Source organism: Morone saxatilis, unplaced genomic scaffold (assembly GCF_004916995.1).
Source record: "Morone saxatilis isolate NCDOM2014 unplaced genomic scaffold, NCSU_SB_2.0 Contig20, whole genome shotgun sequence".
NCBI lineage: Eukaryota > Metazoa > Chordata > Actinopteri > Moronidae > Morone > Morone saxatilis.
Window position 1 is genome coordinate 6,104,064 of NW_023339763.1, and position 27,672 is coordinate 6,131,735.

The 27,672-nt window shown below is 38.4% G+C and overlaps 1 protein-coding gene across 1 annotated transcript in view; it reads left to right on the forward strand.

The window, feature by feature from the left end:
* The window catches only part of grk6 (G protein-coupled receptor kinase 6), a 49,238-nt gene that overhangs the window by 13,175 nt on the left and 8,391 nt on the right, over positions 1–27,672 (forward strand). The window contains exons 3-7 of the mRNA XM_035666808.1: positions 12,018–12,130; positions 16,284–16,361; positions 17,156–17,256; positions 20,301–20,393; positions 26,606–26,669. Of these exons, the coding sequence (XP_035522701.1) occupies positions 12,018–12,130; positions 16,284–16,361; positions 17,156–17,256; positions 20,301–20,393; positions 26,606–26,669 (449 nt within the window). The remainder of the gene's footprint in view (positions 1–12,017; positions 12,131–16,283; positions 16,362–17,155; positions 17,257–20,300; positions 20,394–26,605; positions 26,670–27,672) is intronic.

Consider the following 27,672-nt stretch of genomic DNA (forward strand, 5'->3'; position numbering starts at 1 on the left):
CAAACCAAACACTGACTGTAGATACTTTTTTTTTACTTGGGCATCGTCCCACCCTTATGCTATGTGCCCACCTCATTCAGCTATTTTGGTGGGTCATCTCGGCTCCAGGAAAAGCGCAGTGGAGCTCTTTGCTTGACGGAATTGGATGGAACCACCAAAACAACACTGAGGAAAGCCAAGAACAGTTAATAGTCTCATGATTACTGAAATGTTCCAACAATGGCGTATGTCAAGAATTTATCTAAACAACAGCGGCAAAGGCTCTTCATAATTATACATTTAGGAGGGAATGGGTTTTAAAAAAAGTCATGCTAGATTAATATAAGAGCTGATATGATTAGTTCATTATTATTGCATCATTTCTGGATGCGCAGGGCCCTGCCATCAGATTAACATTAATAAGTATGCAATGTCCAGTTACACTTTCAAAATAAAGCTTGTATAGTTCACTTTGAGAAATGTGTAGTGAGTAGTTTGGTTAGGTTTAGGCACAAAAACTACTTCCTTTGGTTTGGGATAAGATTGTAAGCTACAGTATGTACCTGATGTGACTTAAGTACATTACATAAGTAAAAATAAATTGTTTACTATTGGTTTTACACAGGATACCTCCATGCATCTTTCTCACTCTTTAAACTACGTCACTTGACTTTGACGGACGGCGGCCACATCCTGAAATTATGCTAGCGGGATACCTACAGCGTCATATTTTGAAATGGCCACTGACCAAGTGACAGTATTTGAAGACTTCAGAGTGAGACCAGGTTGACTGTACAGTGCTACTGTTCTGTGTTGATTCAAGATAAAGTCATGGCTCCATGCAGGCTTTAGGACATGCATAAAAGACATTGGCTGTTATGAGATAAAAAGAGCTTTTATTCAGCTGTTGAGCTATATCTGCTGTTTTGAAGGTCTTATGTGTTTATGTGATTTTAAAGTGCACACACAACACATCTTCAGTTATCTAATAGAAAATAAATAACTGGGATCTTTCGTCTTTGCTCTGAGTTATTGTATTGCTTTATGCAGCTTATCAGCTAGAGTATTGTAATGTACAATACATTCCTCTGATAATGTGGAGCACCGATAAAGCTGCAGTATGGGCTTCATGTTTGATTAATGTCACCACAGCCAGGAAGTGAATAAGAGCAGCAGTATCAACAAGAGACATAAAGCATGAGAAACATAAACTGCTGTGGGAAGCCAGTTGGGGATCATGTTCAGCAACTTCTGCTGTTGCTTTGGTTTGATTCAGAATTAGTAATACTTAATTGATCCCCGGGGGAAAATTGGGTTATTGAGGGGAGGAAATGCATGTGGGCGATCCCCCAACAGGCCTCCAATACTGAAAATCAGTTTGGGACTTTCCTTGAACCACATCAAACCTGGGGCTATGAGAGGCAGAGTTTACAACACTATAAATGATGTGATTGTCAGGACGACCCTGGTGGGGGCTGGAATCAGGACCGTACGTTGTGCTACAACTGCTAGCTGGTGCTACAGAGGTTGAAAATTTTGTAGCATAGGCCACACAATTGTAGCACAAGAATAAAACGTCTGTTACCTTCACTAAACAATCAATCACAAGTATATGTTCATCACCTAAAGAGGCATGTGCAAACACAACACTTACACTTGCTATACAAAACATCCATATATTATTTTTCTTTAAAATGAGATCAGTTAATTTATATCATCATACACACATTATTTATAGTAAATTCATATTAATTGCACAAATCTGTAAAGAGTTTTTGTTCTTTTACTAGTGATTTACACAAACACAACAAAAACAACATTAAACTCTGTTCAGGAGCTGTGCCTTATCACCGGGACGAAAGTATCAGGAGATTGTTGCAACATGGACCTTTTCTTTTGTAACACTGCAAGTGGCTTCCTGTGCTAACTGTAGTAGCTGCTGCCCCTAGCTAGTTAGCGGTCATACAACGAGACTCGTGGGATGTTGTACTTGTTTATAACTTGTTGTTATCTACTAGTCGACTAGGACAATCTAGTCCTGCTAGAGATAACCACATAGGAATTAAGGGATTGTGCCCTGAAAATTGTGAGAATTGGTGTTGGATTTATAGACTCTATGCAGCATCTCTCGATAGACTGTAACTATTAAGTAGAATAGCGATGCGGCCTCGATTCACCTCACACCCAAAATATTTCTTTTCTCTTTTCTTAGAGACAACAGTAGTACCAGGAACTGTAGTCAGTGTTTGGTAATTGAACTTTAACGTCTGGTTTTAGGACAGAGAGGATTCTGTTTGCTTTGACAGTTGGACAAAGTACTGCATCCAGAATTATTGGATGTCAGATCCCACCCCTCGCGGAAATCTATAGGCCTAAGGCTGGATTATAAAAGAAGGGCCTTAAAGTTCTAAAGTACGGATGTGGGATTGAGTCAAAATAAACTACAGTGTGTTTGTTCATGGTAATGAAGGAACAGTGTGACTCATTGATGTTTTTAGACAACAATGAAGCTCTATGGCACAGAGGAAGAAAACATATCTGGCTTTGATATGCACACAGTACTTGTTAGTAGAATACATTCACTGTTGGTTTTCGTATTTTCGTTTTTTTAGATATTTTCACAGTAAGAAAAATATAGAATTTTGCCATATCATTTTTTTAAAATATATTACCTCAAAATCAGGGAATCGGCTTTTGGTGATGTGGAGAAGTTTGTCCTGTCAGTTTGTGATGCTAATGTTAGCCCAAGCAGCTAAAAGTGTGGTGCCGTCAACATTTTTATGGCTCTTCAGTCAGATGAAGGATTTCAGGGAAATACCCGACTAAAAATGTTTTATCCAGTAAGAAGATTAAACTATTTGTTCCTGTGGTAAAAACTCAGCTACGTGAGTCTCGTGTTGTTGCCTACATCACTTTTTACTGCCTTTCTTTGTCATATGTGACGTGGAAAACATCAGATTTCCTTACAACCAGAGATAGTAAAAGAGTGCGTCCTGCTCATAATTCACAAAAAAAATCCCAGCACACCACTGAGCGTCTCTGCTGCCGGGCTGCTGCAGCGCCGTGTGTCAGTCACGGTGGATGGCAGTACAGGAGGTTGTACCACCGTCTGGTTCAAAAGTGGTTTAGCCAACTTCACTGGCAGTCAGCGTTGGAGCAGCCACTGCCCCGACTTTGCTTACTCTGACTCTTTTCCATTTCCGCAGTTAATTTTGTGATTTGTGGTCATTTTGAGACTCGGTTTGACAAATTTACAGCCTGCCGAGCTGTGACTATTTGTATAGACTGAAGGTTCGAATCCTAGGTGGTGGGTGGATGTTAAAGTCGACTTGCTAGCAGTTTGTCATTATAATTAATAAATCTAATTCAACTGATGAATGTCATAATTAGATTTGAAAATGATGAGTATTATTACATAAACGTATTACATATTACAGTAATGCTAAAATTATTGATATTAATGCTATATGTTGGAAAATTAGCAAGAAGCGACTGCGTCATTTTATTTGACTTTGATCCACAACCAAACACATGTGGACAGAGTATCCAGTATTGGTCAGAGAAATCGCTATTAGATATTTTTCTCAAATCTTTCAGCCTTTTGTGTGTGTTCTGTTGTAAACCGATCAAGTGGTTTGACTTCCCTTGAACTAAGTAACTAATTATAGCAACATGTGATGTCAATGTGATGTGAAATATAGCCACTATCATGATACATCAGTGTTCCCATCCATTGGAGGTATGTTTGTGTATGGAGGCACTGTCACTGCACACAGGCTCTTTGTGGTATACATGGCACCCAGGCCATGCAGAGTAAACACATAGGCCACATTGTTAGGAAGACATCCATTAAAGAAGAAGCATTGAGGCCCAGCTGATGACAACCTGTGATAAAACTTATACTGCCTTGAGGCTCAGTGTGGCGACAGACAGACTGGTTAGGATCAAAAGCCGGACGATGGTTTGAGGCACAAAAATGAGTATATATAACAACAATTAGTCACCAGAAATAGACTAGTACTAGGAAAAGTACAGTAAATAGGAACTAATAGCCCATTTTACAATGCAGGAGCTTATCTCAGAACAAAAGAACTGTTTCAGAACTTGGAAACGTGGAAAGTACATAAATACAAACCACATACATACATTTTCTCAAGCACTTTCTTCTTTTCTGAATTTCTAATGGTCCTAACTTACTTTCCACCTCTGGTCAACTGCATTGACGTAGATATGTTGGTTGGTGCCCATCTTTGGTCAAGACGGAAAAAATCTCAACAACTTGTTGATGAATTAAGATGAAATTTGGTTCGGACATTCATGCTCCCCAGAGGATTTATTCTAATGACTGTGGTGATCCTCTGACTTTTTATCTAGCCTCACATCATCAGGTCAAATGTTATATTTGTCAAACATTTTAGCTATTAAAGCTATTATTCCCATTAGCCTCTGCTGTACTTTGTGGTAATAAACCAATGTTAGTGTGTTGATGCTAAACTAAACTTGTGAACAGGGTAAACATTATATTTGCCAAACATCAGTATGTTAGCATGCTCATTTTGTACATGTCATCATGCAGATGTTAGCATTCATCTCAAAGCACTGCTGTGCCAAAGTACAACATCATAGCATGGTAGTAGATGTTTTGTCTTATTTCACTCCACTACATGTATTTGACAGTTTGACTCCACCTCAGCCAACATTAAAATGCTGTCTACATTTGAATGCATCATTAATAATTATCCACTAATACTGTATAGTCATATAACCTGCTGAAAAGGGTAATTTCTGCATAAAGAGTACAGCCTGGTCATGGATTTTTTGAAAGGCTGCTGTCAATATTAGCATTTGAGAGTCAAATCAAAAAATAAAGAAAAATAAAGAAAATCTGAATGGGAGAAATAATAATTTGCAGTAAATTAACAGCCAATTCTAAACAATCCTGTCTCTGGATTCCCTGGGCTATAGTTTACAGTACTGAAGTCCTCCGACTTGTCTAACACAAGTTTTCAGAGTTCGACCTCATGTGTACAGCATTATTCAGACTGCAAACAAGGACTGGTTGTGACTAGAATTATTGTTGGGACTGAGGATGAGAAGGAAGTTCTTGTAACGTTATTAGCTTTTAAAAAAAGTGTTGTACCCAACTTGTGAAATAGTCTAAAAATAAGAGTGTTATGAGGACAACAGCAAGCTAGAGGAACTGTATTTGATAAAATTGTTTAAAGCTGATTATGTACTAAAGGAAAACATTAAAAAGATACTTCTACTTTGCAGACAGGTGTCTTTTAGTTTTTGTGCTCTGTTTCCACCTCTGCACATCTCATTTCCAACATGTATTCACAGCTTTTCAGATGTTAAAATGCAGACGAGTGTGAAAAAGGGACCATTACATCCTGATTCAGGTCCTGATTTATTCCGGGGATTCGTCGGTCAAACAGAGCAATATCAGTTCTTGCTTATGCTAAATTATTCTGTATGTAAAATGAAGTTTGGTTGAAGCAGTGGGTGCGTCCGTGATCAATGGCAGATGTTTTTTTCTTCAGGAAACGCTCACAATAGATCTGCTTCTTTCCTGAAAGGTGCTATGCAAAAAAGCTTTGATTTGAATGCGTTGTCACAGATGCTGTCTCACAGACAGTGTGACACATGGAGGCAGGAAGTTCAGTATGTAGCTGCACAAAACCACATATGATTTGAAAATCTGACATTCTGGGGAGGGGAGGAGAAGAAATACTGATAAGTTCAATTAATAACAAAAGTTATTTCAGGACACTTTTCAAATAGAGCAGATCTAGACTGTACTCCTAATGAAATTATTTACAGAGACCCAACAGTTCCCACCATGAGCAAGCACTTGGCAACAGCGGCAAGGAAGACCCTGGCTCTAGATGGTTGGCCGCCTGCCTTGACCGGTCAGAGAGAGAAGGACAGACAGAGACAAAGATGCACAGCAGCACAATAGCAACAAATATACTAGTAAAAATGACTAATGATGATGATGACGACGACAATGAAGACAATAGCCACGACAATGGTGAAAGATGAATAATAATGATGATGTTAATATCAGTAATAGGCTATTGGCCGTAGGGGTCATGCAGGACCACGACAGTAGGCACAACCCCGATCCATAAGAACCTGCAAGAAGAGAAAGGAAGAAGTGAAGTTAGTAATGTGCATTAATAGTTAGGTGTGAGGAAAAGGAAAGTAAAACGTGATGATTAGGACGTTTGAGAGTGAGAAGTGAGAATAAGACAAAATAATAAATAAAATAAAATATAATAAATATAATATAGAATAAAATATACAAGGAGAAGAGAAGAGCTCAGTAATGATTCAGCTCTGAAAGTCTTGCTGAATTTGACTGTTGACTGTTTTTATGAAACTACAAGAAAGATGTGAGTGGGAGGGAGTCTTGAGAAAGACATTCAGGAAACTGTCAACTTCCTTGTTTGTCAAACAGGTTCGCTTTTTTATCTGTTTCTTTTCCTATTCTCTCCTTTCTCCTCCGCTCTCTTCACATTTATATCACATATTTTTACAGGCGATATGCAACGTTTCTAGCTGGCAAAACAATGTCTAATCACTGTGATCTTACAGCTTTTACCCTTGTTCAGATGCATTTCTGCCAATTTTGTTCTAAACCGGGACAGAGATCAAAGCTTTTTCTGTAAATATAACATAGAAAACTGGGTTTGCAGAACATTCAATTGCAAACAACAGATTTCCCTGTGAGTCTTATCTCACAACATTCTCAATGTTGTTCCCAATTAAGGAAATCTTAATGTTTATGACTTATTCTCTGAGAATGTGCGGAGGTACAACGTTGTTCAAGTCACATGAAAAGAGAGCAGACTGGTCAGCTGGTGTTTGGCAATTAAAATGGAAACAAGTAGGAAAAGCAGTTGTCCAACTCTTCCAACAATATCCACTTCCTCAGTCAGAGTTCGGCCTGTTATGACATTACTGCAGCAGAGCTAGGGTTAGATTGGTCACACAAACTGTTTTATCTAACGTGTGTTCAGGGAGAATATCACAGTTGGTTTGATGTGGCCTGATGTAATTTATAAGACAGATATGGAGAAGTAAATAGTAGTAACAAATATTTTGTTGCAGTCATTTTAATTCCACTTTTGTGTATCACCATTATGGTTGTAGCTGTGAACTGTGTTCACTTTCTGTTTTGAAAGTGGAAACATAGTATTGGTGTTTGTGTCACTTTAGTTTCATGAAGGCAACAGAGGACATATGTAATTTGTCTAATGTTTTGCTGTTTTTTGTTTTGCCGTTGCTGTTCTTAACCCTTGCGGTTTGCTGCTGTTGTCTGTGTGCTTCTTTCTGAGAAACACGTGCAGGTAATTGTGTGCACATGTGCTTGTTCTCTCTACAAATGGCAAATGAAAGCATCTTGAGTCCTGATAGATGCTGGCTCCTCCTCTCCCCCTCCTCCTCAACGCTCTGAGCCCCCATCTACAGGCCATTAAAGAAACTTTATCTTAGGCTGGCCTTTTTACGCAACTAGTTGCAGGAAGCATGAAGCAATTAAAAAAATAATCAGTCTCATGCAACACATTAGTAACAGTTTATTTCACTAAAGTTAGGGCCACACTCGATTTTAAATTAATCTGCTGTGGCTTCAGAACCCTTTTCTGTCAGCAGCTCTGCACAAGAACGTTTATATGTAACATCACAGAAATAGCAGCATTGTACTCCTGACTAATCTGATCACTGATATATATGTTGCGGTCCCTTGTGACAAGTCAAACTATAGTTTAACTGACCAAACACAAATGTTTGGATTAGTCACAGCCAAGACCCAGAATCTGCAGCCATGCTAGCAGCTCTGTGAGGCTGCACTTCGGCTGACGCTACCATGATCACAGTGTCAACGCCGACATGTGGATGTTTAGCAGGCATAATGTTTACCATGTTCACAATCTTTAATTTAGCGTGTTAGCATGCCAAATGTTTGCTAATTAGCATAAACACAAAGTGCAGCTGACTCTGAGAATGCTATTAGGTTTGCTGGTATTTGGTCATAATTCAAAGTATTAGACATGTTTTAATTTTGACCTGATGGTGGCGCTAGATGAAGCATTAGGAGATGAAGTTTACATTTAATTCTGAGGGAAACATAAGTGTCTTTGGCAGATTACATGGCAATCGATGCAGTAGTGGAGACATTTCACTCAAATCCACAAATGTGAATCTCGTGGTGGCACTAGAGGAAAGGTCAGGGGATCACCAAAGTCAGTAGGATCCATCCCCTGAGGACCATGAATTTCTGTAGAAAAATGTCATGATATTGCTGTTAAATATTTCAGTCTGGAACAAAGTGGTAAAGTGCCCATCGACCTAAATTTGCATCTCTATAGCCACGCTGCTAGCATGAGTAAAACAAAGAAAACCCATTACATGTACTACAGTGTTACTAGAGTTATAGGTGAGAATCCACCACATGTCAACTTGTTTACTCCCCCCCCGATCATTAGATAAAGATAGGGAAACAGTCAGAAGTGCAGAAGCCTTGATCCGGTTTCAAACCCGTGGCATAATAATTTTACTGTAGGGACCCTGAGGCCTGCGGAGCCAGCTGGAGACCAGAGACACAGAGGCCTCTTTGTGTAAATTCTCTGTGTAATGATGAACAGCATGTTCTGTACAGTCCTGGAGCTCCTTTCATGTACATCACACCTCCAGTGATGTATTGAAAAAGTCCACAATAGTGAAAAGTTCCCGGAACTGGGGGATGTTATATTTCACGCATGAGCAGCCAGTGTGGGACCGGCCAAGTAGCCTCATGAAATTTAATGAAGCTAATTTTTTGAGCGGAGAATAATGGGCATGAAATTATTGTAAACAGGCCTTATAGCCTGTTAATTAGCAATGGTAATTAGAGTCACATTAGTCTTGAAGTTTTGGAACAACCTGAGGATTTTTCTTCCTGTCGCCTTCCAGATATCCCACTCTGTTCAACTTCCGTCCTCTCTTTTTCTTTTCCCCCCCAGTTTTCTTAATTGTTCTTTTTGCCTTCGGCTCTCATTTACTTCAAATTGTCCTGCTCTGTCCACTTTGCAGCAGGACGTAGGAAGTATTAGAGCAGAGTAGAGAGAAAAGAGATCATTAGAGTAGAACAGAAGAGAACAAAGAGGACGTAGCAGCGTAACAGAGCGAAACAGAAGAGAGATAAGTAGAGCAGAAAAAACTCATAAAGTGGGGAAAAAACAGAGCAGAACCTGATAGAAGGTCAGTTACTATCAGTTACTATCAGTCACTGTGTCATTGGTAGGAAATGACTCAGGAACGTGACAATAAAACATTAATCTTGAAACAATTAGATAAGCACTCCGCCCAAGTCGTGCTCAATAAAGGACTTAAAGACAAGATATCTCCACTTCCGCTTGTTTAATTGAAAACATTTTTTTAAATCCCACTCTCAAAATTCTCCAACTTTATGGTAGTGCAAAATATCCCTTCAATCAATAGATTCTTTCAAAGTTATCAATTCCAGTTTTGTAATCAGTCATTTCAGTCATTCATCAGGTTAGAAAAAAGCAAATACTTTCTGGTTAAAACTTAACAACTTCATAAATCAACAGGCCTATTTTTTAAACGTTGAATTTGTGTTTCCACATGTTTTTGCACTCCAGAAAGTTTTATAGATAGGTACATCAGATCATAAACTCTGATTATGAAAGAACCAAACAATGGAAACAGCCTTGTTTGAGGAATGTTGTTAATAACGTAAGTGATAGGAAACAGGGTATGGGATCTTTTAGTTCTACGCCCAATTGAACAGGACCGCTTTTTGCAGGTAACCTGTATTTATGTTGGTTTTGTCTGACGATGTGATCATAAAATAATGATTTTATCTGCAGCTCCATGGGTTGGGAAGTACTGCTTGGTTAAGAAGTATTTATAAGCTGTGTTATACACATACACAAGGGAATTTCAAGCTTCAGAGGAATGAGCTGCTCTGGCAAAGACACACCCAGGTGATATGGTTTGATGAGTGGGTGTGTGCTGTGTCAGGCCTGGGGATGTACTTGTATGTGCACGAGCAGACAAAGAAAAAGATAGGCAAGAAAAAGTTAGGGATAAAAAAGTCTGCTGTCAAATGGATGTAAAAAATGCTAAATAATTTTAAAATATTCAAAACCTTTATTTTTTAATGCAAATGTGTATGTTCCAAATGTTTTCAGGGGAAGGAAATAAACACAACATATTTGTTAGGCCTGAAGAATACACTTGGTGTGTTTTGGTGTGAAATTTAAATGTTCAGAATGTTGTTGTCTTCGAGTTTGGACTTGCCTTGAATTGTTGCCTGTAAGGCCCCCAGAGATTCTGTGTGGCATATCGGGTTGACTTGACTCGTGAGTCCGACTGGTCTGATTGAAAGGTTTTGCAGGTCATTTTGCTCTCCTCCCTGAATCACATTTGCTTGTGTGTGAAGCTTCCTGAGTCGCTTTGCATCCACATGAGTCAGAGATGCAAATCAACATTTCCTTGATGTTTTTTTTGTCCTAAAGCAAGGCTGGACAGATAACCCCAACAACCCAGATATACTGTTTATCTAAAACCACTGCGGCTAGTATGGTTTAGGGGTTGGATGTGTTATAGGTGTTATATATAACCAGTGTTTTTGAAAATATTAATATAATATTATATCATGTATTGAGGACGTTTATTTTTCATTGTCTTTACTCCAGTAAATGTTAATGTCACCTAATTTTTTTAACGTTACTAAAAACGTACTGTCAAAAAATGAAATAAACTAATCATGCTACATCCTTGGCGCATCCTTAAGGCACCCACTTTAGGAATCACCGACCTACAAACGATATAAATTCGCCAACAGACAAAGTCCCACCTTCCTCAACGTCAAACCTTTTTCTGATCGGTCATTGTTCTTACTTTCACGTGTTTTTGTTATTTTGTTTTCGTACTTTTTTCAGTCTTTCCTGCTATTTACTTTTGTATCTCCTCAGTAAGTTTGCACCTGCACCTTTTAATAACAATGTTCCAGTGAATGATGTATGCAAATATTGTCATAAAGTAGGTGTTCACACCAGCAGCTGTGCGTGCTGATATTTGATTATTAAATGTGTTTGCGTCATTCAATGTTGTTTTGTGCCTCACTTAAATTTCTGCTGAATCATATTGTTGATAACTCGATTTATTATACCAGATGGTTTGTTACTAAGAGGTTGGAGGTTCAAATCCCTTGTTTGAGTGGGCTAATCCAGGGCTTGCTTGAGCATTTATTCAACCTGCCAGTTGACTGTTAAATGTCCAGTCGCACTTTAGGTACCGCTTATAAAACAGAACCTCCACAGTAGAAGCCCAGAGTGACTTTTTGTGGAAAGGTTAATAACATGTGGATGGCAGATAATGATTCATGTCTGATGACGCATTTCCAGTGAAGGAACTTAATGTAATATTACATGTAGCCATTGTCACAAGTTCTGCTTTTATTTGTTTTCTGGGCATGTTAGGGAGAAACATCAAGAGATCATACAGAGTCCAAATTCCAGGTACTTTCAGGCGGCGCTGGTGATACCAATCGGTCAAACAAATGAGTTGCCATATCACAACAAGGACTGCAAGAGGCATTAAATAATAACCACTATATGACCATGCACTGTGTATACTATAACCAAATCCGTTACACCACAAAGAAAACAACATTGTTTTTGTGTTGGAAAAACTGCCACAGCTCCTTGTAGAGGGGGTGGGAAGGGTATTCCAGGTTGCAAACTGCAATGGGTCCAGGAAATCAGTTAGCAAGGTCCTCAGGTGCTGCAGAACTGTGTTTGCTGTGTGATGTAGCGCCACTATGTAACAATTTTTCCTGGGATTAGATGAGGTGTTCTTTATTTTAGAGACTACAAAAAAATGAAATGAACAAAAATGAAATGCATGAATACTGATGGATATATGTTATATTTTGCTTCAATTTGCTTGAGAAACAAATTAATTAAAAGATAACTTAAGTGCTACAGTTAATTGACCAACTTTGTCTTTCTCTGTCTCTGTAGAGAAGGACTACAGCAGCCTCTGTGAGCGGCAGCCTATCGGACGGTTGCTGTTCAGACAGTTCTGTGAGACTCGACCAGAACTGAGACGCTGCGTCAAGTTCCTGGATGCTGTGGTAAGAATAGAGAAAGAGATTGTGTTTGTGATGGGATGTGTGGATGATGGATTGTCCTGTTCCTGGAAGTGTGTGTTTGTTTGAGTTGGAGAGTTTGAGAGTTTTGTCCCAAATGCCCTTTTCCATGACTACCAGTATGGAAAGACAAAAGGAATGAAGTGTCTGCGTGGGGTGAGGGAAGGAGGTGGGAGGTCTCAAGGACTTGGGTTTCTTCCTTGAAATGCTCCTCAGTTTCTATTACAGACGGGAAGGAGGTGTGTGTGTGTGTGTCTGTGTAAGAAGAGATATGTGTTTTCTCGTTTTCTTCCCACCTTGAAACCATCTTCAGCTCGTGCTGTGGTGAGGAATACTAAGGCAGGTGTCAAATAAAAGAGATTTGATAAAGAAAGAGTTTGAGGAAGGACAAAAAGGGATTAAAAAGAGAATTAAAACAGCAAAGTGCTTAGAGGGTCACTTCAATTAGCAATTGCCACAATTTGGGACATTACATGCAATATAATGGACATCATTGAACATTTAGAATTAACCATAAATACTCACCTGTACTTGTACACACCTAGCTATCTATATGCAACTCACAACAACAATACTATTAGCCTGTTTATATTTTTGGCATTCTCTTACTTTGTACTGCAACAGCTGCACAACAATTTGAGGACGGCGGCTGCAAAATGTGCAAGAGACGTTGAACGGCCTTGTTTAGAGCCAGTGTTTGGTTTGTTCATTCTGGGCTCCTGTAGATACATGGTGGTTCAGCATGGTGGCCTCCATGGCCATTTGTTGAATGGAGAACACTGATTCTAAGGTAACAAAAACAGCAACGAGTTCTATTTTCAGGTGATTGATACAGTAAATGAAAACATAGCTATCGAATAATTATATCCATGTTCTTGCCAATAGATCCTACAAATGTTACCACACGTGGACCTATACTCCAAACTGCTGACATCTGCTTCTCCTCCCACCTACTTCCTGATTCTACAAACAAGAGGTTACATAACATCACACTGCAGTATAGTGGTGGTAGTACGAGTACAAGAGAACAGTATCAGATTTTGAGTGTTTTTCCGACACGACCCATGTCAGTGTTACAAAAGTGTTTTTCTGTCTTCAGGGTCTTTTTAAAATCCCTTTATGGGGATATTTTCAAGGCACCCCATCCAAAAATAAAACCAAAACTGTTTTGTGATTTGGGTGAACTGACTCTGTAAACTAACTGTGTTTTATTTTACATGGGCAGCTGGTGGGAGTAAATTGGTGAGTGGTTCTCATGGTAGGGCCTTTTGTTATGCAGGAAGTTTAGTTTGTCCTTTGAAAATCTTCCAACTACTTGAAGTTTGGGGAAGTGAGGAGGAGGAGGATGAGGAGGAGGAGGAAGTGGAGTTTTAATATCTGTTTAATGAAAGGAACAGGAACTCATGACTTCTGGGAGCAAAGGAGAGAAAAGTGCGTCAGTGTGTCGCCCTCTTGTACCTCCCATGTTGTATCCACGACACACACACACACACATACCACACACACACACTTTTCTGTTGACCTCATCTGTTCACAGTGAGCGGCTCGCTGCTCCGCTCTTGCCTCACTTGAGGATATGTTTTCAGTCACACGCTTTTTTTCCCTCTTGAGTGTGTGTGTGTGTGTGTGTTTGTGTGTGTGTGTGTGGTCTCATTGATGCTATTTAGCTTTTTTTGGATGCACAGTTGATAAATGATAATCCGTTTCACTCCTTCGCTCTTACAGAAACACTCACACACACAAAGTGAAATGTTGCTTTGAAGCCTCTTCCGCCTGCCTTTACTGCTACAAAATAACACACACACACACACCTCAACACACAGACTGGTCAAAACATCATGTTACTCACCAGTCTTGTTCCTTCTTGCCTCCTTTCTGTTTTAGCAAAAACAACATGCATATCATCCTCTCTCTTTCTCCTCACCTTCCTGTCTTTCTTCGGCTGCTACTATGTCGTAAACAAGAAGGCAGTCCTCATTCTTGAAGCCTTTTCTCTTGTAAAAGTGAAACATGAAATACTACAGTTTAAGCATAATGTAAATCCCTCATTTGTGTAGCTTGTCTGTCAGTTTCATACAAAATATCCTGTCAGGCTCTTGAAACAGTCCTTATCATGTCATCCAGTGACAGAAGTTTCGATAATTAAACTAGGCTTCCTAAAAACCTTTAAGGCTGGTTACCTTTTGCAGACACACTATAAACACACCTAAAGAAAACTTGCTAGTCTGGCAAAATTAACAACAACTATTATCAACAGTCTAGTAATCTCTCCATACAAAGGCATCTGCTGTTGTTGCTGTTGCAAATGTCTGGCCCTCAGTATGATATTTCAGTCTGGACCAAAAGCACTGGATCAACTGGAGTGACATTTCTAGTGTGAGTCTAAGTCTAACCTTCAAATTCTGATTGAGGTTCAAATACTAATATAACAAGTATCTCTGGTTTGGTTTTGTATAATCATGAGGAGAGAAGTGCCTTAGAGTGTTGTACTTCAGTTTATTCTGTTCTGTTTGCCCTCTCTGACGAGTGAAGGTATGTTTGTCAGTCAATCAGGGCATCAGTAATTGTTTGCTGTCAGATGTGATGGGCGGAGGTGGAAAGGTTGATGAAGACCTCGTCCATCCCTTCGTCTGTCTGTGCGAAGGCAGCAAGGCTCCAGTCTGACTGACCAGCTCAGCCAATCTGCTTTACAGCTTTCAGCCGTCCAGCGGATACAACTCACATACGAAGCAATTATGTTCTCTTTTACCCCACAACCGCTTCCCGTCTCTTCTCTGAGAACTCTGCGAGAGAACGAGATGGAGAGGGAAAATGAGATTTGAACCGTCTCTGCTGTCACTTAGCATTAGTTTACAGGCTCTCGCTGTGAGAGAGGAGAGGAAGCACTTTGGAGTTTTCCAGTCAGGCTCAGTTTACTGCAAGTCATTCAGAGGGATGGTTGATGTGAGGGGGAGTAGATGCAATCAGCTCATGTACTGCAGGGTGTGGAACAGACCTCCCCAAACTCGTCAATTTCATCTTAAATTGGGTTTTCTGAAGTCGATACTTTGAGAGGTCTTCATTGAACAGCTGAGCAATTATTCAATATGATTCTTTATTGACCTTCAGTACAGTCATTATAGCATCATGATGATATGATCAGATTGTGTCATTGTACAAAATGCCAAATAGTCTAAGTGAATGACTCAAAGCCAATTAAGTCATTGAAGTTTTTTTTATAACTGATGCATACTCTGTTATAAACATGGCTATTTTTGTTTTTTTTTATGCATACATTTGTATAAATCGACGTTGGATTAAGATTCAGATTAATATTGTGATGCTGATTTTAACCATAATGCTCAGCTCTAGCCAGTAGTCCCAGCAGGAACAGAACAATGGTTGTGCTTGGCCACCAAGGAGGCGGTGCAATTCACATCAGCGCCCCATCAGATGGAGATCTAAATGGCTTATTGGAGCCCATACTTCCTGCAGCAATAGAAAAAGGGAAGGGAGGGTGTTTTTTTTTTATACATTTGTTGGTCTGTAAAACATGTGATGTTTAAATACAGATGTTAAAATGTTTGTTTATTGAAACTACTTCCTTAATGATTTCTAAAGGGTTTGATTCAAACACTATGTCAGTTGGTGTAATAATTTTACCACTGTATTATCACCACTGTACCATTTCTAACAGTAGATGTCCCTGAATATAACACACTGGATCTTTAATATGAACCTGTTAATCTGCTTTACATTTATGTTCAGTCTTGATCAACACACTTTACCAAATATCGAGACCAGATCAGACCAACTGTAAATGAATAAAACATTGTGAAATTATTGAATAAATCCAGACAAAATATATAAACATGGAATTGTGAAATATTTAAACTTACTTACTTACTACTTAATCCTGCTTCTTTTCACAATAACAGTAAAAAGTATATTTTAGCTTTATTTCAATATGGCCTTTGCCCAAAGTCTGTTTTCATCTAATAATGCCATCTTTCATCATTTTGACCCCAGTAAACTGTATCTGAAGGTGACATGATATGAAACTGCCAAATTTGGGTAACTGAGGGACGATTAAGACAGAGCTCCTATCGCAGCTGATGGTCACCTCCTGCTCATTTTGTCTTGATGTGTTTTTCTGCAGGCGGAGTACGAGGTGACTCCAGATGAGAAGAGGAAGGATTGCGGTCAAGAACTCATCGACAAATACTTAAACCCAAAGGTAGCTGCTGCTGTCATGCATCTCTGTCACTTTCTATGTTTCCCTGCAGAGAAAGATACTTTAACAGTTGAAAGGGCTACCAAAAGTTATTCTCATATCCTGATAACAATACAAGTTATTCTTTTCACGATGTAAATGCAAACTTAATGATTTTGTATTTCAAGTTTTTATTTTTCTCAAGGTTCTTTTTTTCTCAAAGCTATAAAAAGAAAATGTATAAAATAAAATTGAGTTAAGAATTTATAGAAATACAGCACAGATAAGTTTTTCATTTATACAATTCTAGCAAAAGTAAAGAAAACAACATATTCTTTATTCCAGTAATTAAGTAAAAGATAAAAATAAAGGAAATAAATAAATAAAACTTCAAAATCCAAAACAGAATGACTCAATTGAATTTTTGACAAGAGCACCACAAAGGAGAGAAAACAGTCCTGACTCATTACCACCTGGCAAGAGAATTTAAAGTTAGAGTTATCCACTAATCTGATGCACAATCCACAGCAATTTACGTTATTATTAAGTAAATGTAGCAAATTCAGACAAATTGCTACTCCATGTCTGCAGTCCTGGGCAGGTTGAAGTTTTCCTAATTATTTCGTCTCTGTGTGCTTTGCCTGTGTCTGTCTGTAACTGTGTACATACTGTACAAGTCTGAACATGCAGAAGCCTACAGAGTGTGCATCATCTTCCGGCACCTTCTTAGACCCAGTTCATCCAGCTTTCCTCTGTGAGTTTACTGTCAGAGTTGAGTCATCGTGTTTACCTGGACTCAATGTTTTTTTGCGGTACAGTCGGAGGACCACGTGCCTGAGGTGGAGGAGGCCATGATGGCTCAGTGTGCCGAGAGGCTGCAGCAGGACGCCTGCAAAGAGCTCTTCAAGGACTGTACCAAGTAAGATCACAGGGGTCCCATGTGTGCTTCTTTATTCTGGTCCATTATTTTTGTCAAGTGCCTGTCAGAAGAGCAATGGGACACATTGTTTGGTCAGAATTGTTCATGTAGTTTGTAGTGTTATTAATAAACCCCTTTTACATTAATTATTTTTGACAAAAAACTAAATTAAATCTTTGTCTAAAAATGTTAGAAATCAGCCTTTAAAAACCAATATGTGTGTAATCATAGAATGAACTTCAAAATTTCCAGAAATAAGATATTACGCACCAGGATTACACTCCTGCAGTGTAGAGAAACAGCAGACCATAATGTAAAAATATAACATTTTCAGAAAAATAAATTAAACTGTTTAATTCATTTCTAAAATGTGAAGTGTTGTTTTTTTCTTTAATAAAACACAAAACCTGGTTTATTTGTAATGTCAGTGCGAAGTTGAATTAATTGAGCTACAGGTTTAAAAGTGAACAAAAGCTTACTTCAGACTGTGAATACAGTCAGAAAGTTAGCTGCAAATGAAATGATATCATGAACGCTGAATAAAATCACTTGTATTACTGCAGCTTACCCTGACAATGCACTGATATATTTGGGAAATTACATCACATGAGATGTAGGCAAAGCTAGGGCTACTGAATTTAACCATAACAGATTGAATTGCTGGAACATACCAGATTTGATCAATTTTCCCATGAAATACAAAATCAGTGATCAATGTTAGCTCTTATCCCAAAATATCCAAACCCTCATTTCTCTCTCTCTCTGTGAGGTTTTCTGTTCTCCTGTGGTGACGCTACAATCATGCATTGAAAAGCACAAACAAATGCCCTGCAGAGGGCTGACAGGCTGAACACTGACCTGAATGTTGGCGCTGTCTCCACTTCGGGTTTTGGCAAAATCTCAAGTCTTTCAAGTCACAGCGCTCAAGTACAAGTGAAGTCTTGAGTCACTGTGGCTTAAATAAACAAGTTGCACTTCTTTTTTTGTTGTTAATGTCTCTGTAGTTGTCGAATTTGTGACTCGACACACCGCAATTCTGTGACATTTTTAAGAAGATGCTTTAGGAGCTGACTTGTGTGGACTAGACAAGTATCCCAGCATGCATTTTCCATCAACTACAAGCAACACGTGCCCTTTGCTTTGCAAAATCCATTTTTTTGTCTCATATTGTTTCAGATAGCACACAATAAAGTTCCCTACAGAGCAGCTTTAGGCTTGTGACATTAACGTTTGTTACACTGGATTTTTTCTTTAGTGTTTCCCAAAGGAGGAAGTTAATGTTATAGTGGTTAAGAGCACGCTGCAGTTTCTGACCATTGAAGTTGTTTGTTGCCCTGGGAAAAATACCTCTGACACAGAACAAAATCTACTTCAGATAAAGAAGAAATTGACTCACGGTGCTGTCGGGATTAAGAAGAATACAGAATAAGACAGAATGGAAAGAAAAACATTCTAATTAAATTTCATGTTGTTTGTGATGAGGAAGAGTTCATTGTTCATTCCATAAACACACACTCACACATTGAGTAACATCCTCTAACGGCTCTGTTCATGCTTGTTGCGTAGGCGTGAGGCAGCACAGAGGCCAGTTTGTTTTTCAAGCCACATCAAGTACAAGACATGAGTAATCTACTACACTGCAGTACACAGTGTTATTTTATTCCATGTTTTTATTTGTAAGGACAACACACATTTTCTGTAAATTTTCAACTGCAGTCCTTGTTTTGAAACCAGTGAGGTGATGCCTAAAATCTACAGACAAAAAACATTAGTACAGTAATACGGCAACAATATCCAATATTCAGTACATGTACTGTAGCCATGCAAGCAAGCAACATGAAGCAGCAAAACACAGCCATGCAGTACTGATTCTACACATTTTTTTACACATGCAGACATTCAGAGCAGCAATAAGCAATAGGATATAAATAAAATACAACAATCATAATGGAGATCTCAATACAAATGTTAAAATATGCAGTTAAAAGTAACATATTTGATATCAGACACTAAACATAAGTCACTCTGAACTGAGGCAGTTTGTTCCTCTTTGTCTGGTGAGAAGGTAAAAGTTAAGTGCATAAGTCTGGTGATAATCTGCAAAATGAGTTTAATTTATTATGTATATATATGTATGTATATTGAAATATGAAACGTCATCTTCACATTGTTCCTGTCAGAACCTTTTTCTAATAATATAGATTTCTATAATTTGAATATTCCTTCTCACTTCTGCTTTATTTGTCAGTGTTTCAGTCAGACATTAACCTCAATCAAGACTGTTTCATATGTCAGCAGGTCGTAAAAGCAGCATATTGCCTGAGTTAAGCTTCTTTTTCAGAAGATTAAATCTGAAATCAATCCATGTGTTTGCTTTCATTTGAAATTGGAGTGGTTATGTTTATTTGCCTTCTTCTGAACACATAGTTAGAAACACCTGGCCATAACATAGTAGAAACGTAATTATACAAGAAACGATTGATTTTATAAATTGAATCAAATTCAGAGCAGATAAGAATGTCTATAAAACCTTAATTAAAGCTAATTAAGTCTAAATGCAAAAGAAGTGAACTTAAATGGTTACAGTGTAACCTTTGAATGAAAAAATACCTAATGTATCTTCTTACTAAGCTACTAAGGCTGCAATTAAAGGTTTTTGTTTCCTTTTACCACAAATTGATGCACAAAGATTGACCAATATAGATACATTTTCCCAGAGCCCAAGGTGGCGTCTTCAAATGACCAACAGTGCTAAATGTATTTAGTGTAAAATTATATGAAACAGAAAAGCAGCAAATTCTCCCAGGAGATGCCTCCTAGGAATATGTGGTTTTTGCTTTATAGATAGATTTTAAGTAATTAATCAGTTATCACAATTGTTGTTAATCTTCTGTGAAGCGACTTATCAATTAATTGAAAGCAACTAACTCGAGAGAATCTTGGGTTAATTGAAGGGGAAATAAATATCATTATGCAGCCGTTGTCACTTTTGGCAACAAAGACAGAAAATGACCTAGAAATGCTTTTTGTTGTGTTTTTCCCAGATTGATCCACGACTACCTGAGCGTGGCGCCCTTCGCAGACTACCTCGACAGCATGTACTACAACAGGTTCCTTCAGTGGAAGTGGTTGGAGAGGTAAAGTTCGTAATGAGTGAAATTAACGTCCTTGTCTCGTCCGTGTTTCTTTCTTTCTGCTTCTTCCTTTTGCTGCAGTTTGTCTCTTTTATGTGCATCAGCATAATGCTTTTACACACACACACACACACACCACTTAAAAGCTCTCTCAGGCTCATTTAGAGGCTACATTGGCCTTAAACTCCACCACAGCACCAGTAACAACATGCTCAGAGAGTTGCCTCATTCCTTCTTCCTCTCCACAGTGTCCTCATCTCTTCGGGGTTACGAGGAAAAGAACAACGCAATCCACAAACTTCACAGTGATATCACCATTACATATTTCAAGACAGGGGCTTGAAGTTGCTCAACTGCAAAGTTTCAGCAACGTGACTTTAGGAACACGCTGTTAGCCTAAAAGGTTAGATACAAGTGTTTCTGCTGTGTTACAGATAATACCAGAGAAGGTTCTGTTTAGTGTAATTAGAGAGCTACAGGAGGTGCAGCAGGCAATTCTGGCGTCTGATCAGGTCTCATGATCACAGTAAAGAGCATTCTTTATTGTAGAATCTTTTCCTTAAATTATGTACATTTTTATTTTGTTTTACCTTGAAAGTCTCATTGAGATTAAAACTTTCAGGCCAAGAGTGACAACAGTAACAATCAGGTTACAGACAATCAACATAAAACAGAACTCAGAATATGTCACTGTATTATTTGAACCTTACAAACTACTCAAAAAGATCTGTTTCTCTTGCAGAGAGTCAGAGTTCATTTTGCCATTTTTAAATGCAGCAGCATTTCTGGTTTAGTGCAGACTTTCCTGTCTGAAATGAAAATGAAAATGAGTCCTGGGAACAAAGAGCAAAGCTTTATTTTGAATACATTTACATAGATGCAGTGTTTGTGACATAAATGGCATCAAAGACCACAGGTGAGCCATTCAGTCTGGTGATTACTATTACAGATGATATTTAAAATCATCTCCACTGCAAACAGTGTGCTCACTGCGGCCGTTGCTCTCTATGAATGAATTATCTTAACCACAGCGACTGCTCATCATCGAGTCTCTTTTTCAGTAATGAGCAGTAATGATAAATTATGTTATGTTGAGTGATCTGGATGCAACTCGCCAACTGTCACTCTATATCATAAACAGGGCGGTGCCATATAACTAACCTCTAACCCTAAGTACGGTTTTCATACCCAAAAGCACGTCCATGTGACAGGAATAGCCCCATCTTAGCTCTTGGTTTGTCTTGGCTGGTTGGAGTCCGTCTCCTGTTCTCCGTTCTGTGTCACGTCCACTCTTCACATGTTTGTTCGAGTTGGGTTGCCATATGTATGTTTCCTGCCTGCATCTGTGCCAAACGGAAGGAGCAAATTGTCGTCTAAATGACAAAACTGACGAAATAATAGAAATAAGAATATCAAACGACAGATGTTTTTCTAACCTCACACAATATTCTGTATATTATGTATCATCGCACAGCCATAATCACAAAGTAAATGAAACAATGACTTAAGGGATTAAATATAAGTCAATAATTGATGTTTTAGTGATGAAATCCCAAACTGATCTATAAATCAAACACTGCACAGTAGATATCTGCAGCAGGATTCCTGTTAACCCCTTGTGTAAACCATAAATCTGGTTTAAAGGATCACATTAAGTTTATGTTCAATAAAATTGCCACTGAAGAAGATGTGATGTGATGTCCCGTTTCTAATGCAGATAATTAATAAATATGTTGTCCCATAGTTGGACTGCCAGTCAGTAGCCAAGAAGTTAAATGCAGTTAGATTACTAGCAAACAGACAGACAAATAAACATATTCTAAAAAAGTAGTTTCCTGGAAAAGGGAGCCGATCCTGATGAGAATTCCCAGGATCAACAGGGATCTCAGTTCCTGGTATTCAACTGTAGTCGCTCTGCTGTCTGACGTAGTTCAGCACAGAATTGCTTAAGTGTTAATTTGCTGGTGGAGAAATAAATCTATCATGAGAATAATGGTTGTTTTGAGTTTGATCAGGTTTGTTTACAGAAAGAGAAAGTTGATCTGGGCCTGGGTCCCATCAGGGACCTCTGATGGTTCCCAGACTCCACTTTCAAAACCTCAGCGATGTTGTAAACATAAGGTTTATCCTGCAGTGGACTGAGGGTTTAGGTTTGATGGTTAAACTGGTGTTCTTCAAGGATCAGCTGAAACAACCCGCTTGAGATACTAATCCATCCACAGGGAGTTTAGTGAAGTATAGATCAGGCCTGAATCTACAATGTGATGACAGAGAAATACAAGATGAAGTGATGGAAGAAGAGAGGAAGATATAGAGAAGGAGTGGAAAAAGACAGAGAATCCACCAAAATAAACAAAACAAAAGGACGAGAGATGGTGGAGACAGATGGTGTGTCTGTGTGCCCACCAGGAATCTCTTACAGTGTTGGCTTCTTTCCTCATTATTTATAGCAGATTGAGGTCTGTTTCTCCAGCCCCACAAGCTTCTTATCAGATAAAAACCCCACATGTTTGGCATGTCAGCTTTCCAGTAACTGTATAAGGTTGATGACCTTGAATTTTTCAGTTCATCCAGTGGGGTTTAGAAAAGTTTTGACGAACCGCAGGGTCACTGAATTCCCTCCTCGCAGGAGAATTTCAGCTGCAGGGAAAACATGAAACCCAACACCATAATTGGAATATTTTCTTGCAGCAGCAACGTCAGGCTAGGAGATGTTAAAAGAGTAGCGTGGAAAGCTGCTTATGTTATCACAATTAAAATAAATAAACCAAAGAAAATAAATTTAAAAAGTAAAATTTCCTTTTTTTTTGCAGTGGCTGTAGCTATGCTTACAGCTGATTCTCCAGCTGTCCTTCAGGGTGTCTCCAGTTGCTAGGACAGTCCAAAACTTCTCTTGTCTCCTAGCAACAGCAGGATCCACACCTTACAAGCACCTGTATTTTGTCGCTACCTAAAGATAATAATTGTGCAAAGAGAATGAGAAACTATAGAAAGAAAGAAAAGAAAATATAGCTGCACCTCTCTTTCTTTAGCCATAGCACCACTGATAGATCTTTGATCAATGGTTGACCGGCAACCAGCGGAGACTCCAGGAAGTTTCTGTGCCCAGCCGAGAAAAATAACCTAACCCTTCATAAAACTACAACTTATTACTTAAATGTTTTTGTTGTTGCTTGTACAATTCATTCATGTGTTTCTGTGAGTTTATCAGTAGTTGTTAGTCAGCTAGCAGTTATTGCTAGCTTGTTGTAATCTCACCTCTTCTTTCTTATACCACGAACCTCTGAACCTGACTAGTGCAACAGAGATGATATACTGTATGTGGTTACCAAAAGTAAATTAAATCTTGTGAAAATGACAACACCTACAGTAAAAGAACTTTGTCCAGTCCTGCCCTTGGTCTCAGTCCAACTGGTGGTTTACAGAGTAACAGTAGATTCTGGTTAATGGGTGTGTGTGTCTTTTGACACACCACAACTGCAAGTTGTTCATGACTAAAACCTGTATTTTTCAGAATACCAGGTTATTATTTTGAATACAGTTATGCATAAGGGTAGTTGCATTTTGGGTTATTAGATATTGTGCAGTGACTAAGGAGACAAAACACAGCATAATAGTTGGATTTCAATGACTGTGTATGTTATGTCCTTTCTTGTGTATGTGTATGTCTATGTGAAGACATAAGTTTATTTAAGTCTCAAGTGATGTGAGCACAGAATGAAGACACATGCGATACGGAGATAGGGCAAACACTTGAGGACTTTACTGAAAGCTTCTTGCAGATAGGAACAAAAAACACTCAACTGATGGTGAGCCAAAACACAAATACTCCGGCTCTACATAGTCTCTGCACTCTAGCATTGACTGACCATCTGAATGGACTTATATACCCACAGACTAATGGGCTGATTGAACAGGGCTGGGTAATGGCTGATGAAAGGCAAGCAGAGTGCAGCCACAATTAAGGACCTCTGGAGGTCAGAACTTGGCCAACACAAGACCTGAAAGACAACAACACGGGTTACAGCAATGCTAGGAGCTATTGGAAGGAGTAGCAAGGCTTAAAAGACATTTGTCACTATGTTCTATCCTGTACAACTTCATTATTTTGCTGATTTAATCTCAATCAGTTTCATTGAGTGCGTCCTACAGAGATATGTGATCTCAGTGATCGGCATGAATGGTTTAAACTGTTAAACCAACTGTTTAAAATCAACCTTCTTACCCTAAATAAAGTTTAAGAGATTATACACATAACTCCTAAATAATCACCAGTGCAGTTCTGACGTAAATGTCCTACTTAATCCTGATACTTGGCACTCTCTCCTGTTGGTATCTGTGCTCTGTATTGCCATCAATGTACTGCAGATAAAATCTAATCTAAGAAAAATACCAGTATTCTCTCTGTGACTCAAGGCCTTTTTGTTTAAATTTGTCAAGTGAACAGCACTTTAGTGTTACTGACCAACATGTGTCCATGGCACCGTTTATTGAAATATATCATGCACTGAAAGATGGCATTGAATACCTGATCAGATAGTCTTTATTACTTTATTCAGATGTTAACTGACTTAAATTGCATTTTTTGCCAACTTATTTAACTCGGGAAAGGCTTTATAAGGCTTCATAAGCAGTAGTACCAAAATGTCAACTGGTGCCCAGTCTTATTACTGGTACTTATTTTAGGACTAGTATAACTCCATGGACGTTAACTGAAAACCTGCAGCCCACAACCAGTCACATTACATTTCAAAGTTCAAACTAAATGTGGCTCTCCCTCTCCCATCAATATTTCAATAACTGTGTTTAGATGAACTCTTCCATAGAGAGAGTAGTAGCGATAAACCATAATAACAAAACAGGCCTAACTAATAACATCAATGATAGCATGTAGATAGTAACAATAATAGAACAGGTATAAGAAATTACATTGTATTTACTTGTTTTATTTTTTACTTCATAGCATGTTTATTGTGTATTTTAATTTTTAGCTAATATTCATTGTTGATTATTATTGTCATTGTCAGTTTTATGTTTGCATTGTTTTACATTTGACACAAATAGAAACGAGGACACCTCCTCAATGGTCTTTCGAGGTGAAATGAAGGTGTATTACATTGATGGAAACAAGAGTGTGGCTGATAAGATCTGGGCATTGTGTGTTACCATGAGCAGATAAATATGAAATATAAAAACAAAAATGAAACAAAAATTAAAATGGAGTAGAATAGTAGGACAGCTGTGGCTAATAACACATAGCTTTAAATGTAGCATTTGTGTAATTTGATTTGATTAGATTTGACTACATTGTCAGATTTCTCTGTACACTGTGTCGCATGCACACTAAAACAAACACTCAAAAATATATATCACATCAGCCATTATAACTTTATGCTAACATGAAAATGTCAGCATGTGTGAAGGTTAAGTTTTGAATGTTAACTTAGTAGCACTTGAACCCAAACATAGCATTTCCATTTGTCACCCATTCAACAATTTTGTTTGCTGTTTTGTAATCAGCATTAAAGCCTCTAAAGTTGCTAGCGTAGCTATGAACCTTTAGTCTACTGTTGTTCATCAACAGTAATTTAGAATCGAGCATGAAGGGTTACAGAGACAATGTTGTTTCCACCAATGACATGTCCAGAGCCAAACTAGTTCCTGTGCACTCTTCACCAGAATGCATCAAATCTATGTTTAACAAACAGAAGGTCAGCAGGTCAATATGGGGCTAAATGCAGAGATACACAAACCAATATCAGTTAATGAAAAACATGTAAAAAACAAGCAGGAGAGGTGCCATCACAGGGCTTATTAAGCAGTTAATGACTCATCCTGTTTTAATGAGTTCAGGCCCCTGGGTCCATTTAATTTACCTGCTTGAATGACCAAACTGTCCAGCGGGAGATGACATGAGAGCATTAGTACCAGCAGGGACCAGTTTATTGGTGCTGGTGTTCATTATCAGCTCTGTTTGTGGTCCTCATGAATCCATCCACTGCTGACTGACTGTGGATGCAAAAACTGTTTTTAAGATCTCTGCACTGTGGAAACACTGAGAGTTTTCAGTCATACAAAGTTGTTGACTTTTAGTGGCTTAAAAAAATGAAAGTTTCAGTAATGCTCCAAGAGTCCGTGATCCAATAACTTGTATTTAATTGGACTTTTACATGTGTTGCAGTGTTATAAAAAGAGCTTTTCTTTGTGTCCAACAGGCAACCCGTGACGAAAAATACATTCCGACAGTACAGAGTTTTAGGGAAAGGAGGCTTTGGAGAGGTGAGTTCATTCTGTTTTTGTTTGTTCGTTTTTTGCGTCAACTCAACATACAACAGAACAACTAACAAACACAGAAAAAAAATATCTAATTGAGTAAAAATAAATAGTAAAATAAAATTGAATGGAAAACAGTAACAGAGAGGCTTTGTGAGACTGTGATCATTGCTCTTAAAAGCAAAACCCTTAACAGATAACTGGAATTATCATCTGGTGTGCTCTCAGGTAAGATAATGAGGTAACATTTATACCCAAAAGTCTACTTAATTTCTTATTGAACACTTTGTTTTGGCAGTCTCAATATATATATAGATAGCCCACTACCTTTTGTAACTCACAGTATACAGTTTCTCTAGTTCAGATGGCATTTGACGCACTTTCTCCCACTCTGTGTGTTTCTGAAGATAATAGCTCAATTTTAAGAAGTTAGTCCTGGATAGGCAAATTAAATTCTTTAGGTATGTCAACAGGATTTATATGTAAAAGCAGAACAAGTAAACGTTTCAGCCTCACTTAACGATGCAGGCTTCCCCTGAGTTTATAGCACCACTCACTGGACGGGAAATAAGAGACAGGCAGAACAGGTAGAGAGAAGTTATTCGTTTTTATTAATAACGGATGACCAGGTGAGGAGATAAAACAAGGCGTATATGATTGCTCCCTTCATATTTATATGTCCTGCTACAATTTACACCTGGATGCAGCTTTATTTGAGCATATCAGATCACACAACAGTGCATGAACAAAGCAGATGTTGCCTTTAATCGCAGCTCTCCGTGTGTTAACCCTCTTTTTTTATGTCCTGAGCTGAAAGCTCTGTTAACCTATAATTAGATAATTTACAATCACAGTTTTGTTTGGGGTCCTGGTGCTCTCAGAAATGTGAAGTCACAAGATGTAATAAATATAAAGATATGAACGAGATATGAAATAGTCTCTGTTTTATTAAGTGACTGAGTGTATTATATCTTTGTACCCCCCCCCCCCCCTACCCTGCAGGTGTGTG